This window comes from Silurus meridionalis, chromosome 7, assembly GCF_014805685.1.
Source record: "Silurus meridionalis isolate SWU-2019-XX chromosome 7, ASM1480568v1, whole genome shotgun sequence".
NCBI lineage: Eukaryota > Metazoa > Chordata > Actinopteri > Siluriformes > Siluridae > Silurus > Silurus meridionalis.
The window spans coordinates 12,748,155-12,762,304 of NC_060890.1; the positions used below are offsets into that span (position 1 = coordinate 12,748,155).

At 37.0% G+C, this 14,150-nt stretch overlaps 2 protein-coding genes and 1 pseudogene across 2 annotated transcripts; all 3 read left to right on the forward strand.

Moving 5' to 3' along the window:
- Positions 1-50: 50 nt before the first annotated feature.
- On the forward strand, positions 51-1,836 carry LOC124389290. Its single transcript, XM_046854640.1, has 2 exons — positions 51-254; positions 367-1,836. Exon 2 carries the CDS (start codon positions 387-389, stop codon positions 1,116-1,118), a length of 732 nt encoding a protein of 243 aa, XP_046710596.1. The 5' UTR covers positions 51-254; positions 367-386; the 3' UTR covers positions 1,119-1,836.
- A 7,753-nt stretch (positions 1,837-9,589) lies between these two features.
- Positions 9,590-10,163, forward strand: LOC124388840 (annotated as a pseudogene).
- A 2,682-nt stretch (positions 10,164-12,845) lies between these two features.
- LOC124389400 (gap junction beta-3 protein-like) lies at positions 12,846-14,078 on the forward strand. The gene is made up of 2 exons (XM_046854833.1): positions 12,846-12,882; positions 13,121-14,078. The coding sequence occupies exon 2, from the start codon at positions 13,141-13,143 to the stop codon at positions 13,906-13,908; it is 768 nt and encodes a 255-aa protein (XP_046710789.1). The 5' UTR covers positions 12,846-12,882; positions 13,121-13,140; the 3' UTR covers positions 13,909-14,078.
- Positions 14,079-14,150: the final 72 nt, after the last annotated feature.

A 14,150-nucleotide genomic window follows, 5' to 3' on the forward strand; every position in this document is an offset into this window, starting at 1 on the left:
GAAATTACTTTGACAAGTTGTAAAAGTTACTGCTTTAAAAAAAAAAAAAAAACAAACAAAAAAACTGTTCTTATTTTTTGTACAACCTCATAGCAAGTGTGACCTAATTTAAATGAGGTAAACAATGCGAGTAACAAAAATGTTGATGACGTTAGCAGTTCAACACATTATACATTGAGCAGCTGAATATAGTGTCAGTCAGCATCACTGATACAAAAGACTGTCACCTTGTTCTTGCCAGATATTTTCTCTCGGTAAGTTTTATTTTATATTTTCAAATTATAAACCATCTGATATACTGAAATATATAAGAAATGTGATACAAACCACCTATAAAACAACCATTACCATTTTTTCTTTCATTAGCAAGGAGATCTTGAAGAGCAATGGCAGCAATTGTTACTGGCCTGATTCCAATTCTCCGCACTGCGGTGGATGCCACCACCACCTACAAAGGGCGCACAGTGTGGTTCGGTTTCCTCTGTATTCGACTTGTGACACTTTTTGTGGCTGAAATGCCTTGGTTCAAACTTAACTCAGACTTCAGCTGCAATGTCACCAAGGACGGTGTGTGCACTAGATCCTGCTTCAACCAGCATTTTGACAAACCAGTGGTAATGGCTTGGAACTATATTTTCATCCTACTCATTTTGTCTGTCCTACTCATGGAGCTCTTCACTTCCCAACTAGATTCAGTTTTTGAGAAGAGCCCCATAGTGAAACCAACAGTAGATCCGATAGACGAGCTAAAAATTTCAACTGATCCTGTCACTAACACAACTGAGATCATGTTTATAGACATGCATAAAAGCAGGAACATTGTTCTTTTCTACCTGTTCAGCATTATGCTGCGGATTTTAGTGGAGTTTTGGTTTGTTTATATTCTGCTTTATTGGAATTTGCCTAAACTACAACAAGGTCCGTTCGTATGTAAGAGTTATACCACTGGTTGTCCGGATCAGGAGTGTTTGGTGAGTGGTAGTGCTGAGAAAAGCATGTCAGTTTATGCTCTTGTCTCCATTTCTGTGCTCGTGATCATCAGCAATTGTGTCTTCTGTGTCCACTTAATTGGCCACTATCTCTGTAACTGTATTACCAAAGAATCCTATGGTGTGTAACTTTATTGTTTGCAAATGTGTTTTGGTATCCTCTTAAAAAAAGTGTGGTCTTATATTCATACCTTTCTTTGTTCTGTTAAACATTTTTACATTAGCTTTTAGTGTGAAATTGTTTGAATATCACAGAATTTGGTTTAATGGGTTTGCTGTGTTTTATTTAATTGTTAAATGTTTGGCAATAAATTAAATGTGTGTCATGATATGATCAGTTTTTTTTTTTCTGTTGAGCATGGTACTTTCTGTTCTTTCCACTACTTTCTTCTCATTTCTTTTGGGTTAAAATGTTTCAACATTGTGCCTTAAGAATCATGTAAGTGCACAAGACGAAGTAACTGTTATTACTGATTTTTATTGCTTGATTTCTTTTTTCAAGATATGTCAGTAAATTTGCATATATTATCAGTAATTTTATGCCTATGGACTTTTATGCCATAAGTAATAATCACAATGATGTAGCTAATTAGTCTTATTGATTCTTGGTTGGTATAAGGTCAATTACTGAGGTCTGTACTGCAGCGTTCTCTCAGCACCAGATGAGCTACAGATACCCTGATGTAGTTTAACATAAAAAAAATACAAATGAGAGGAATGTGAAATAAGAATTAAGAATAAAAATCTTGTTACTGTATAATTTCAGATTCTGTACATGTAATCCAAATTATATTTTTTTCCCTTTAAATATGCATTGTGAGCATAATGCAGTGTGAGACCCATAATATGTGCTGAATATATCATTTAATAAACATTTGTTTCAATTTAAAACAATTAATGTGCATTATATTGATATTTGATATTAGATAAGACCGTATGCATAAACGTATAACAATAAAAAAAAACCTGAATAAAGCACCAGACATAAAATGATTAAAACCATCCTTCAGGTAACAAACTGGGTAAATTGATGTAATTTTTAAATTGAAAAAAAAAAAAAAAAAAAGTAATGAATGTAGCAAGATTTCTCTGATCTTCACTGTCAAGTTTGTCTGTAAAATAAGCATGAGCTATTTTGACTACACCTGTATGTATACAACAACTTATGAGCTACAAACACCTACATTATTTTCCTCCCCACGAGTATCACATATCCTTTCTGATCTTGCTCAGTTTCATATAACACACATTATTTAAATTATCACAACACATTGGATTTCAAATGCTGTAGCAATTTCTACTTCAGTTAATACAATTTTACTATGATGTTTAAACTTTTGTTCGGTTGGTGAATTTATTTTTTATTTTTGGTAGTTTGGAGATTAGATTTTGGTATATGTAATTTCAAATAATTCATAGAGAAATTCTCTAGCAATTTGATTCGCTGACCTAGTTTTGGCCTAAGATGAAATGATAAATCTTTTGATGAATCATTTATATTATTCACAAACATATTAAATATTAATTTTAATAGTACAAATGTGTTAAATAAACAAGAGCTATCTTCTACAGGCTTGAGGGGCAGCCCTGTATTATCATACTTGCTCCATATCCATATTGAGGCACTGGACAGTGGAGTAAATCCATGTGGTAATTATGTATGCAATCAAATAAATAAATTTGTGTTGCTGATATTCATACAGTTGAAACCAGATATTTACATACACTTCAGAAAAAAACACAAAAACTTTTATTTCTTTACTGTCATACATTAAATCAGAGTAAACTTTTTCTGTTTTAAATCAATAAATATTACCATTTTTTGCATTTGTTAAATGTCAGAATCGAGCGAGGGAGAATTTTTATGTATTTTTATTATCACTTTTGTCAAAGTCAGAAGTATACATACACTTCCTTAGTATTTGGTGGAATTGCCCCGAAACTGTTTCACTTGGGCCAAACGTTTTGGGTATCCTTCCACAAGCTTTCTACAATAGTTTGCTGGAATTTTGGCCCACTCCTCTTGACAGAACTGGTGTAACTGGGTCAGGTTTGTAGGCCTTCTTGCTCGCACTCGCCTTTTCAGTGCAGCCCACAAATTTTTATGGGATTGAGATCAGGGCTTTGTGATGGCCACTCCAATACCTTGACTTTGTTGTCCTTAAGCCACTTTATAACTAATTTGGAAGTATGCTTGAGGTCATTGTTCATTTGGAAGACTCATTTGCACCCAAGCTTTAACTTCTTGGCTGATGTCTTCAGATGTTGCTTTAATATATCCACATCATTTTCTTTTCTCATGATGCCATCTATTTTGTAAAGTGCACCAGTCCCTTCTGCAGCAAAGCAGCCCCATACTTGACAGTTGGGATGGTGTTCTGAGGCTTCAAAGATTCGCCCTTTTTCCTCCAAATATACCATTTTTAATTATGGCCGAACAGTTAAATTTTTGTCTCCAGAAATTAAGATTTTTTCCCTCATGTGCAGTTGCAAACTGTATTCTGGCTTTTTTATGGTGGTTTTAAAGTAATGGCTTTCTCCTCCCAGAGTAACCTTTCAGCTCATGGCGGTACAGTATTCGTTTTACTGTGGATAATGACACTATCTTACCAGTTTCAGCCAGCATCTTCACAAGATCTTTTGCTGTTGTTGTACATTTCGCAACAAAAAAACGTTCCTCTCTGGGACTCAGAATCCGTCTCCTTCCTGAGCAGTATGATGGTTGTACATTTCCATGTTTTTTATACTTGCGTCTTATTGTCTGAACGGATGAACGTGGGACCTTCAGGCATCTGGAGATTGCACCCAAGGATGAGCCATACTTGTGGAGGTCAACAATTCTTTTTCTGATGTATTAGTGGATTTCTCTTGATTTTCCCATGATGTCAAAGAAAGAGGCTCTGTGTTTGAGGTGTGCCTTTATATGCATCCACAGGTGTGCCACCAATTAACTCAGATGGAATTAATTAACCTATCAGAGGCTTCTTAAACTCATTAAGCAAATTATCCCTCGCTCGATTCTGACATTTAACAAATGCAAAAAATATGTTAATATTTATTGATTTAAAACAGAAAAAGTTTACTCTGATTTAATGTATGACAGTAAAGAAATAAAAGTTTTTTTTTCTGAAGTGTATGTAAATATCTGGTTTCAACTGTATATTCTCATGCAGAAGGAATTCTGCCTTGTGCATTTTCGATCAATGTGATCCAAACTGTAGTTTACATTAGAAAATACAGAAACTGTGCAGCATCATACTGACAACATGACTAAACATTTTGACGATCTTGTTTGTAAACAATGACAAAAGGACTTGATAGGAAAGAGATGTTCATTGACACAAATACTTAATATTGAGAGATGAACTAAAGATTTGGAGAAAAATACAGGCTTTTGCAAGAAATCCAATGTGTTGTGTTGCTTATAGAAATTGTTTTAAGAACGCACTTGCTGGTTTGCACATATTAAGGATGATTTAAGGAATGCTCCAAAGTACTGTTGTGTCACTCACACAAGTATTTCTGCTGATCTTGCATTTTCGGAAGATGTGTAGGACAATTTAGTTGAACAACAAGATCAGCAGGGAATACCAGGGCCACGAACTGGACTCTTATTGATAGTTGGCAAAGTCAACAGCAGTATACATTTTGTCTTTTGGAATTGCCGGTGTTAAGTCTGCAACATGAACATTCAGTAACCACCAGTCAATAATGACTGTTCGGGTCCAATGAGCTGAAAGTGCACAAGCTGGGAATGCTTTCAATGACATGACAGACCTGACCTCACTTATGTTCTTATTACTGAATGGGCATATTACAACTGCCATGCTCCAAAATATAGCATAAAGCAATCATAATAGCTTGGACCAAATCCAAATTAATCCCCATCATTCAGGAATAGAATGTACAAAGGGAACACGTGGGTATGATGGACAGATGAACACACGGTTTTGCTTAAAATGATCTCATGCTGACAATCAGCTGAAATAGCTGATTTTAAAACTTCAGATGTCTGTCATGTCTCCTTATATCTCACTGACCAGCCATTATTGTATGGTATTTTATGTATGCTATATCTACAAATGTATTCATCCACGTTTACTCTGGCCTGTCAGTTGCCATAGTTTGTCATGACTATCAGTTACAGTAAAGTGACCTGCAACTGATGGCACCAAATAAGTTATTTTGCATAGAGCTGGATACAATGTAAAATTTTATTTCATTATAAAGGCTAACAGAAACAAGTAAGTGGGACTGAGATTTAAATACAAACTTATTACACATAGTGATAACATTCCATATAACCTAAATGAAATGAAAATCAGTGTGCATTTGTCTGTAGAGCCTGAATGCTCTATTGAAACATTTCAAAAATAGCAATTAGGTGGTGCATTGTTTTACTCTGCTTTTATTTCTTTATGGTTTAACTGGCTAGTCAACAGCGCCTCATAGTGGTGGCTTTTACAATCTGAGAAATACTAAATCTCACAAATATGTCTTTGTGTTTATATACACAAAACTGTAGCTACCGATTATTCCAACGTTTAATCGAGTAATAAGAAGTTACTTTTTCTTCATTAAAGAGCAATACATAATTTTTTTGGAGAAATATAGCTGAAATTGCATACAAAAATGTCTGTAAAACTAAACACATTAAATTGTTATATTTACACCAAAATGCAAATACAAATATTAAAAAAAACTAACTACAAATATAAAAGTAAATTTGATTAATCAATGTGTCCTGCTTCCGCCACATTTGTTTCTTTTGCCTAATTCCGTTTTTTGTTTGTTTGTTTTTCGCAATTACAAGTTAATTTCTTGCAATTCTGACTTTTTGTCTCAGAATTCTGACTTTATTTCCCGAAAACATCCAACATTTATGGTGCATCCATAACCATGTTGTCAGCCTGTAGTTTGAATCTCTTCTTCATCTGTCTTTTTCATTCCTCAAGGCTGATTGATAGACAGAGTTTCTCTCCAGGGGTCGAAGGCTTAGTTTGATACTATGTGATTCTATTGATTGTATAGCCTATTTGATTTTTAATGTGTAAAGCTGAGGGAGTGACGCTGCCCGATTGGCTAAAAAAAAGTCTGAATTGCGAGAAAAAGTCTGAATTGCAAGAAATAAAGTCGGAATTAGGCAAACTTAGTCCACCAGAATAGGCAACAAAAATGTCTAAATTAAGAATAAATTCAGAATCTACGCTTAGGGTCCAGCAGCACCTGATTAGAAGAATAGAATAGCCTTTATTTGTCACTATACATTAAAGCACAGTGAACTTTTTTCTTCACATATCGCAGCTTGCTCAGAAGCTGGGGTCACCCATAACAAAGCACTCCTTGAGCACAGAGGGCTAAGGGCCTTCCTCAAGGGCCCAAGAGTGGCAGTTTGGCAATATCGGCGCTTGAACCCCCAACCTGCCGAGCAGTAACCCAGAGAATTAACCACTGTGCAATCACTCCCCACCCTTTTAGTGCTGGAACACCAGAGCCAGTTAAAATTATCTGTATTACTGCAGTTATTCCCCTCCTTTTGGGGAGTGGGAAGGGGTGTCAACCATGATCTTGCATAACCCTCAGAAAATGTTCAGTTGCACCCCTGCTTCAAGTCACTGTTGCAGCTTGCGTGGATCCACTGAGACTGTGAATCGGTGAACCTGTGCTTCTCCAACCTTCCTAGGGTTTAGAGACCTTACTAATACTGCATCACCTGGAAGTCAGGGTGAGTCAGCTTATCTTCTGGTAGAGGGTTAAGCAGAGACATCACAGTCTACACTATTTAACTCATTCATTCAGTGAAAAAAGCCTGTAATTATCTGAAAAGGAGATTTTTGTTGTGTTGTCACGCGAATTTCACAAAGGACTTCATTCTGAAGTTTTCTCTAGCTCTGGCACAAATGACAGTCCATCCAAAAAAGTATTCACAGCGCTACACTTTTATCCACATTTTCTTGTTACAGCCTTATTCCAAAATAGATTACATTTATTCTTTTCATCAAAATTGTACAAACAATACAACAAAATGACAATGTGAAAGTACTTTTTTAAAGCACTTTTGGCACCAACATAACAAAATGTGGAAAAAGTAAAACGCTGTGAATAATTTCCTGTTGCACTGTAATGCATCGAGTGATAACTTTACGCTTTTGGCGACATTGTGCTTGCAAAATTGCTTGTTAATATTATTAATCACCCCCTTCGTTTGACGTTAAATACCATGAAAACAGCATAGGAAAGTCGGAACAGAACAGAACAGAACAGAACAGAACAGAACAGAACAGAACAGAACAGAACAGGGGAACGCCCAGACAACTGGGAGTCAATCATCTACATCTGAGGGGGAACATTCCCCCAAAACTTGAGGTCTTTTTGTTAACAAAAAGAGAGCCAGAAAAAAAGTTTCTAAAGCGAGTGAACAGAGAAAACACTTTAGCTGTTTTGTGGAAGAAGATATGCAACGTCTTCCTATTACACTTATGGTGAGGGTAACGATTAAACTAATCCTGCCCGAGATGATATTAGATGAGATAATCACGTGGAGTGAAAGGGAAAGTTTAAAGGACTGTGGTGAGACCTGCGATGTTGTATGGTTTAGAGACAGTGGCATTAAGTAAAAGACAGGAGGTGAAGCTGGAGGTAGCAGAGCTGAAGATGTTGAGGTTTTCGTTGGGAGTGATGAGGATGGACAGGATTAGAAAATAAAGAAATAAGTTTAATAAAAGAGGAAGACCAAGGAGGAGGTTTATGGATGTGGTGAGGGAAGACATGCAGGTAGTTGGTTTGAATGAGGCAGATGTAGAGGACAGGGGGGTGTGGAGACGGATGATCCGCTGTGGCGACCCCTAATGGGAGCAGCCAAAAGAAAAAGAAGAAGAATCACGTGGAGCACCTAAATCTTTATTAGTAAAAAATCTTGGAAAAGATCCTGGAGATCCCCAAAGGCGAGAGCTGATCAGTTAAAGAAGAAGCAGGTTTAAAGAAGAAAAATGCAAATATTCTCCCTATTTTTATTTTATTAAAACCTAACGAGGAGAAGGAATTTAAACTATATGTGACGGTTTGAAAGTTTGTGTTACTGATTATAACTTTTTTCTATAAATGTAAAAAAGATTAGGTAAATACTGAAGTATAAAAACATTCAAACAAATAAATAAACAAACTAAAAATAAAGTACTGAACGTGTCCTTGCCTGCTCACATGTAGCGGCATCGCCCCCTACTGGCTCTAGCCGAAATAATTCCTCCATGTTGAGCGCATGAACACAAACGCAATGCACCGCTTCCAACAATAATCCGTCTAATTGTTTTTATATATCATGAAAGAAGCATAGCTAACTACGCCCTTTGTCCATGGTGTCCTTTATTTGATGACATGTTTAGCTTTAATTTAGGTTGACGATTTGAAAATGGTATTTATTTGAAGCGTTTATCAATAAAAACGACTACAGATTAAGAATATAGATAATTATATAAGCAGATATTTGCCTGCTTATTAAGATGTTATTGTGAAGAAAATAATAGTTTAGGAAAAAACACAGTTGTGTGGTGATTTGTGCAAATATTTATCAGTAAATGATTTAACTTTTCCTATGAACAAAATATTGATCTTCTCCATCTTTTTTATCTTCTTCTTCTTCTTCTTCTTCTTCTTCTTCTTCTTCTTCTTTCTGCTGCTCTCATTAGGGGTCGCCACAGCGGGTGATCCATTTCCATACTACTCTGTCCTCAACAGTCCTTATCTGACTCTTTCAAACCAACTACCTGCATGTCTTCAAACCAACTACCTGCATGTCTTCCCTCACCACATCCATAAACCTCCTCCTTGGCCTTCCTTTTTTCCTCCCTCCTGGTGGCTCAAACCTCAGCATTCTCCTACCGATATACCCCTCATCTCTCCTCTGCATATGTCCAAACCATCTCAATCAGGCCTCTCTCATTTTGTTCCCAAAACGTTCTACATGTGCTTTTCCTCTAATAAACCAGTTTTTAATCCTGTCCATCCTCATCACTCCCAACGAAAATCTCAACATCTTCAGCTTTGCTACCTCCAGCTCCACCTCCTGTCTTTTAGTAAATGCCACTGTCTCCTAACGAATACAACATTGCAGGTATCACCACAGTCTTATAAACCTTCCCTTTCACTCTCACAGATACCATTTTATCACAAAAAATTCCTGTCACTCTTCTCCACCCACTCCACCCTGCCTGCACTCTTTTCTTCACTTCTCTAACACACTCTTCATTACTTTGCACTGTTGACCCCAGGTACATGAACTCCTCCACCTTCTCCACCTCTTCTCCCTGCAACCGCACCACTCCACTGCCCTCCCTCTCATTCACACACATGTACTCTGTCTTACTCCTACTGACTTTCATTCCCCTTCTCTCTGTGTACCTCCACCCCTCCAGGCTCTTCTCAACCTGTTGCCTACTCTCAACACAAATCACAATATCAATGAACAAAATATTCATATTTAATAATGTATATGCCAATAATGGAGTAATAAATGTAAAAATACATTTTGAAATATTTTTTCCCTCACATTTGATCACTTGCAAATATTTGTTTTATCTTTAAAAAAAAACAACTGAATAGCAATGGCAGCAATTGTTACTAGTCTGAACCCCACTGTCCGCACTACAGTGGAAGCCAGTGCCACCTACAGAGGGCACACAGTGTGGTTAGGCTTCATCTGTATTCGCCTTGTGACACATTTTGTGATTAAAATACCTTGGTTTAAATTGAAACTTGAATTCAGCTGCAATGTCACCAAAGACAGCATTTGCACTAAAGTCTGCTTCAACCAACACTTTGGCAAAAACTATATTTTAATCCTCCTCATTATCTCTGTCCTGATCATGGAGCTCTACTTTGCCCATGTATGCTTTGTTTTCCAGAAGAAGAATGTTAGAGAGAAGAATGGAGTGGAACTTAAATATCTTGAATCTGAAAAGCATAAACGATCCTGACAGTAACACAATTGGCCCGATGATGCTTTTCTTCCTGTTTAGTGTTATATTGCGGATTGTGGTGGAGTTTTGATTTGTGTTTGTTCTACTTTATTGGAATTTGCCTAAACTAAATCAAAATGTGTTCATATGTCAGAGTAATGTCCAAAGATGCACAGTTCAGGAGTGCTTGGTAAAGTCAAAATTTTCTTTCCCTTGTTAACTATTCCAGTGTTAATCCATCTTTTTTAATCCAGTCTTAAATCTGTATAAAAGCTTTTATATTACATTGTGTAAAATTGTTACATTTTGATGTCTTTCTAATTTTGCTGTTTTATTTAAGTGTAAAATGTGTGGCAATAAAGAGTGTTACACAGTAATCAGTGTAATCACCATGGTGTTTCTAACTCTTAAGAGCTGCAAGGTGCTTAAGTAACATGAAAGCTTCTAGACCTAAAGCCAGTGTCTCATTTGCAAGGCATCACAAATTGATTTCACTTTCAATATACGAGGTGGCTGAATAGTGAAAGTTTTACCAACTCTTACAAAAGGAGCATCTCATTAGAGGCCATTATGCTCTGAGGTGGAATAATGTTCTCAGTGACAACAGAGGCACTTCCTGATTGAGAATCACTGCTGTTTAGCAAACAATATACAGTGAGGAAAATAAGTATTTGAACACCCTGCTATTTTGCAAGTTCTCCCACTTAGAAATCATGGAGGGGTCTGGAATTGTCCTCGTAGGTGCATGTCCACTGTGAAAGACATAATCTAAAAAAAAAAATCCAGAAATCACAATATATGATTTTTAAACTATTTATTTGTATGATACAGCTGCAAATAAGTATTTGAACACCTGTCTATCATCTAGAATTCTGACCCTCAAAGTCCTGTTAGTCTGCCTTTAAAATGTCCACCTCCACTACATTTATTATCCTAAATTAGATGCACCTTTTTGAGGTCGTTAGCTGCATAAAGACACCTGTCCACCCCATACAATCAGTAAGAATCCAACTACTAACATGGCCAAGACCAAAGAGCTGTCCAAAGACACTAGAGACAAAATTGTACACCTCCACAAGGCTGGAAAGGGCTACGGGGAAATTGCCAAGCAGCTTGGTGAAAAAAGGTCCACTGTTGGAGCAATCATTAGAAAATGGAAGAAGCTAAACATGACTGTCAATCTCCCTCGGACTGGGGCTCCATGCAAGATCTCACCTCGTGGGGTCTCAGTGATCCTAAGGAAGGTGAGAAATCAGCCCAGAACTACACGGGAGGAGCTGGTCAATGACCAGAAAAGAGCTGGGACCACCGTTTCCAAGGTTACCGTTGGTAATACACTAAGAAGTCTTGTTTTGAAATCATGCATGGCACGGAAGGTTCCCCTGCTTAAACCAGCACATGTCCAGGCACGTCTTAAGTTTGCCAATGACCATTTGGATGATCCAGAGGAGTCATGGGAGAAAGTCATGTGGTCAGATGAGACCAAAATGAACTTTTGGGTCATAATTCCACTAAACGTGTTTGGAGGAAGAAGAATGATGAGTACCATCCCAAGAACACCATCCCTACTGTGAAGCATGGGGGTGGTAGCATCATGATTTGGGGGTGTTTTTCTGCACATGGGACAGGGCGACTGCACTGTATTAAGGAGAGGATGACCGGGGCCATGTATAGCGAGATTTTGGGAAACAACCTCCTTCCCTCAGTTAGAGCATTGAAGATGGGTTGAGGCTGGGTCTTCCAACATGACAATGACCCGAAGCACACAGCCAGGATAACCAAGGTGTGGCTCTGTAAGGAGCATATCAAGGTTATGGTGTGGCCTAGCCAGTCTCCAGGCCTAAACCCAATAGAGAATCTTTGGAGGGAGCTCAAACTCTGTGTTTCTTAGCAACAGGCCAGAAACCTGACTGATCTAGAGAAGATCTGTGTGGAGGAGTGGGCCAAAATCCCTCCTGCAGTGTGTGCAAACCTGGTGAAAAACTACAGGAAACTTTTGACCTTTGTAATTGCAGCCAAAGGCTACTGTACCAAATATTAACATTGACTTTCTCAGGTGTTCAAATACTTATTTGCAGCTGTATCATACAAATAAATAGTTAAAAAATCATACATTGTGATTTCTGAATTTTTTTTTAGATTATGTCTCTCACAGTGGACATGCACCTACGATGACAATTTCAGACCCCTCCATGAAGTGGGAGAACTTGCAAAATAGCAAGGTGTTCAAAGAGGTGTTCATTTTACTAAGAGTATGGAAAATGAAACTGTTTGTACTGTGGCATCAGCAAGGAGATGACTTGAACTAGAAAGCATTGTTAAAACAACACGACAAAACACGAATAGTTTTGTAATAATTTAAATGAATAATTTAGATTACATAATTACATATAACTGTGTATTTAAGTGAATAAAAAAAAGGTTTATATCAATCTGTGATATACTGTTTTGTGCCTAGGTCCTATGTATTAGAGGTTATTGAAAAGATCTTAAAAAAAGTCAGCAATACCCATATGAATGAAGCTTTGTTCAGTCTTTACTGTGTACAGTAAGCAGTATACTGTATTGTTGTTTACAGTTAGCAGTATATGGTTTAGTTGTGAACAGTAATCAGTGCATGGCTAAGTTGTGTACAGTTATATGTGCTTTTTTATTTTATTCATATTTTAGGCCTTATTTACAAAGTTAAATTGCATTTAGGAATTTGTGTTTATTTTCAGATACTTTCTGCTTGTAATAGAAATTCAGAATTATGAACAAAGTTTTGTGTAGGACTTAATAACTACCATGACCTATATTGAGCGTGGTAACCAGTGTGAGTCACAGAAATTTTGATGATGCTAGCATTTTGACCCTCTATATACTGAGTGATAATAGTAGCATTGTCAGCATTGCTCAAACAAGACAGTCCAAGTGTTCTTGTCGGATATTTTCTCTTGGTAAGTTTTTAAAAAATTAATGAATTAATACATGTCGGAAATTGACATATAAATTAGACATCATAGCTGAAATGTATAGAATTAGAATAAACTGACTGATACAAATTATACAATTTACTATTAATATAAAAAATAAACAGTTATTTTATATTTGACAATATGTACAGCAATAATGGTCTATTACAGTTTCTTTTTTTCTTAAATTTAATCCAAATATATATATATATATATCTTTTAGAAAGAAAAAACTGAAGAGCAATGGCAGCAATTGTTACTGGTCTGATCCCCATCCTCCGCACTGCAGTGGATGCAAGTACCACCTACAAGGGGCGCACAGTGTGGTTCGGCTTCCTCTGTATTCGCCTTGTAACACTTTTTGTGGCTGAAATGCCTTGGTTTAAATTGGACTCTGACTTCAGCTGCAATTTCACCAAGGACAGCGTTTGCACTAAAGTGTGCTTCAATAAACACTTTGACAAGCCTGTGGTCATGGCTTGGAACTATATTTTTATCCTACTCATTATTTCCGTCCTGCTCATGGAGCTCTTCACTGCTCACGTAAACTCGGTTTTCCAGAAGAAGAACACTAGAGAGAAGAATGGAGTGGAACTTCAAACTTTGGGTGAGCTGAAAAGCGCAAATGATCCTGGCAGTAACACAACTGGTGTAATGATCCTTGATATGCATGGAAGCAGGAATGCTGTGCTCTTCTACATGTTCAGTGTTATATTGCGGATTGTGGTAGAGTTTTGGTTTGTGTATGTTTTACTTTATTGGAATTTGCCTAAAGTCGACGAAAACACATTCCTTTGTTTGAGTGATGTCGAAGGATGCAGTGATCAGCAGTGCTTGGTAAGGGCTGCGGCAGAGAAACGCATGTCTATCTATGCTCTAGTGTCTATTTCTATTCTGGTCATCATGAGCAGTTGTGCATTTGCTATCTACTTTATCGGTCACTATCTCTGTAATTGTTGTACCAAAGCATCCAAAGATGTGGACATTCATGGTTTTCAAACTCGGGTTTAATAACTCCGCTCTTCTTTTCATGTTTTTTTTCTTTTTCTCTTTTATAACCATTTTCAATCCAGTGTTAACTTTGTGTAAAAGCTTTTGAATAACATTTTGTAAAATTGCTGATATTTGCTGACTTTTACTGAAGTGTGAAATGTGTGGCAATAAAGAGTGTTACAATGTAATGTATTCGTTGTGCTGACCATGGCGTTTCTAACCTAAGCACTTTTTACAGTCTTCTGGCTTTTTTTTTTTAC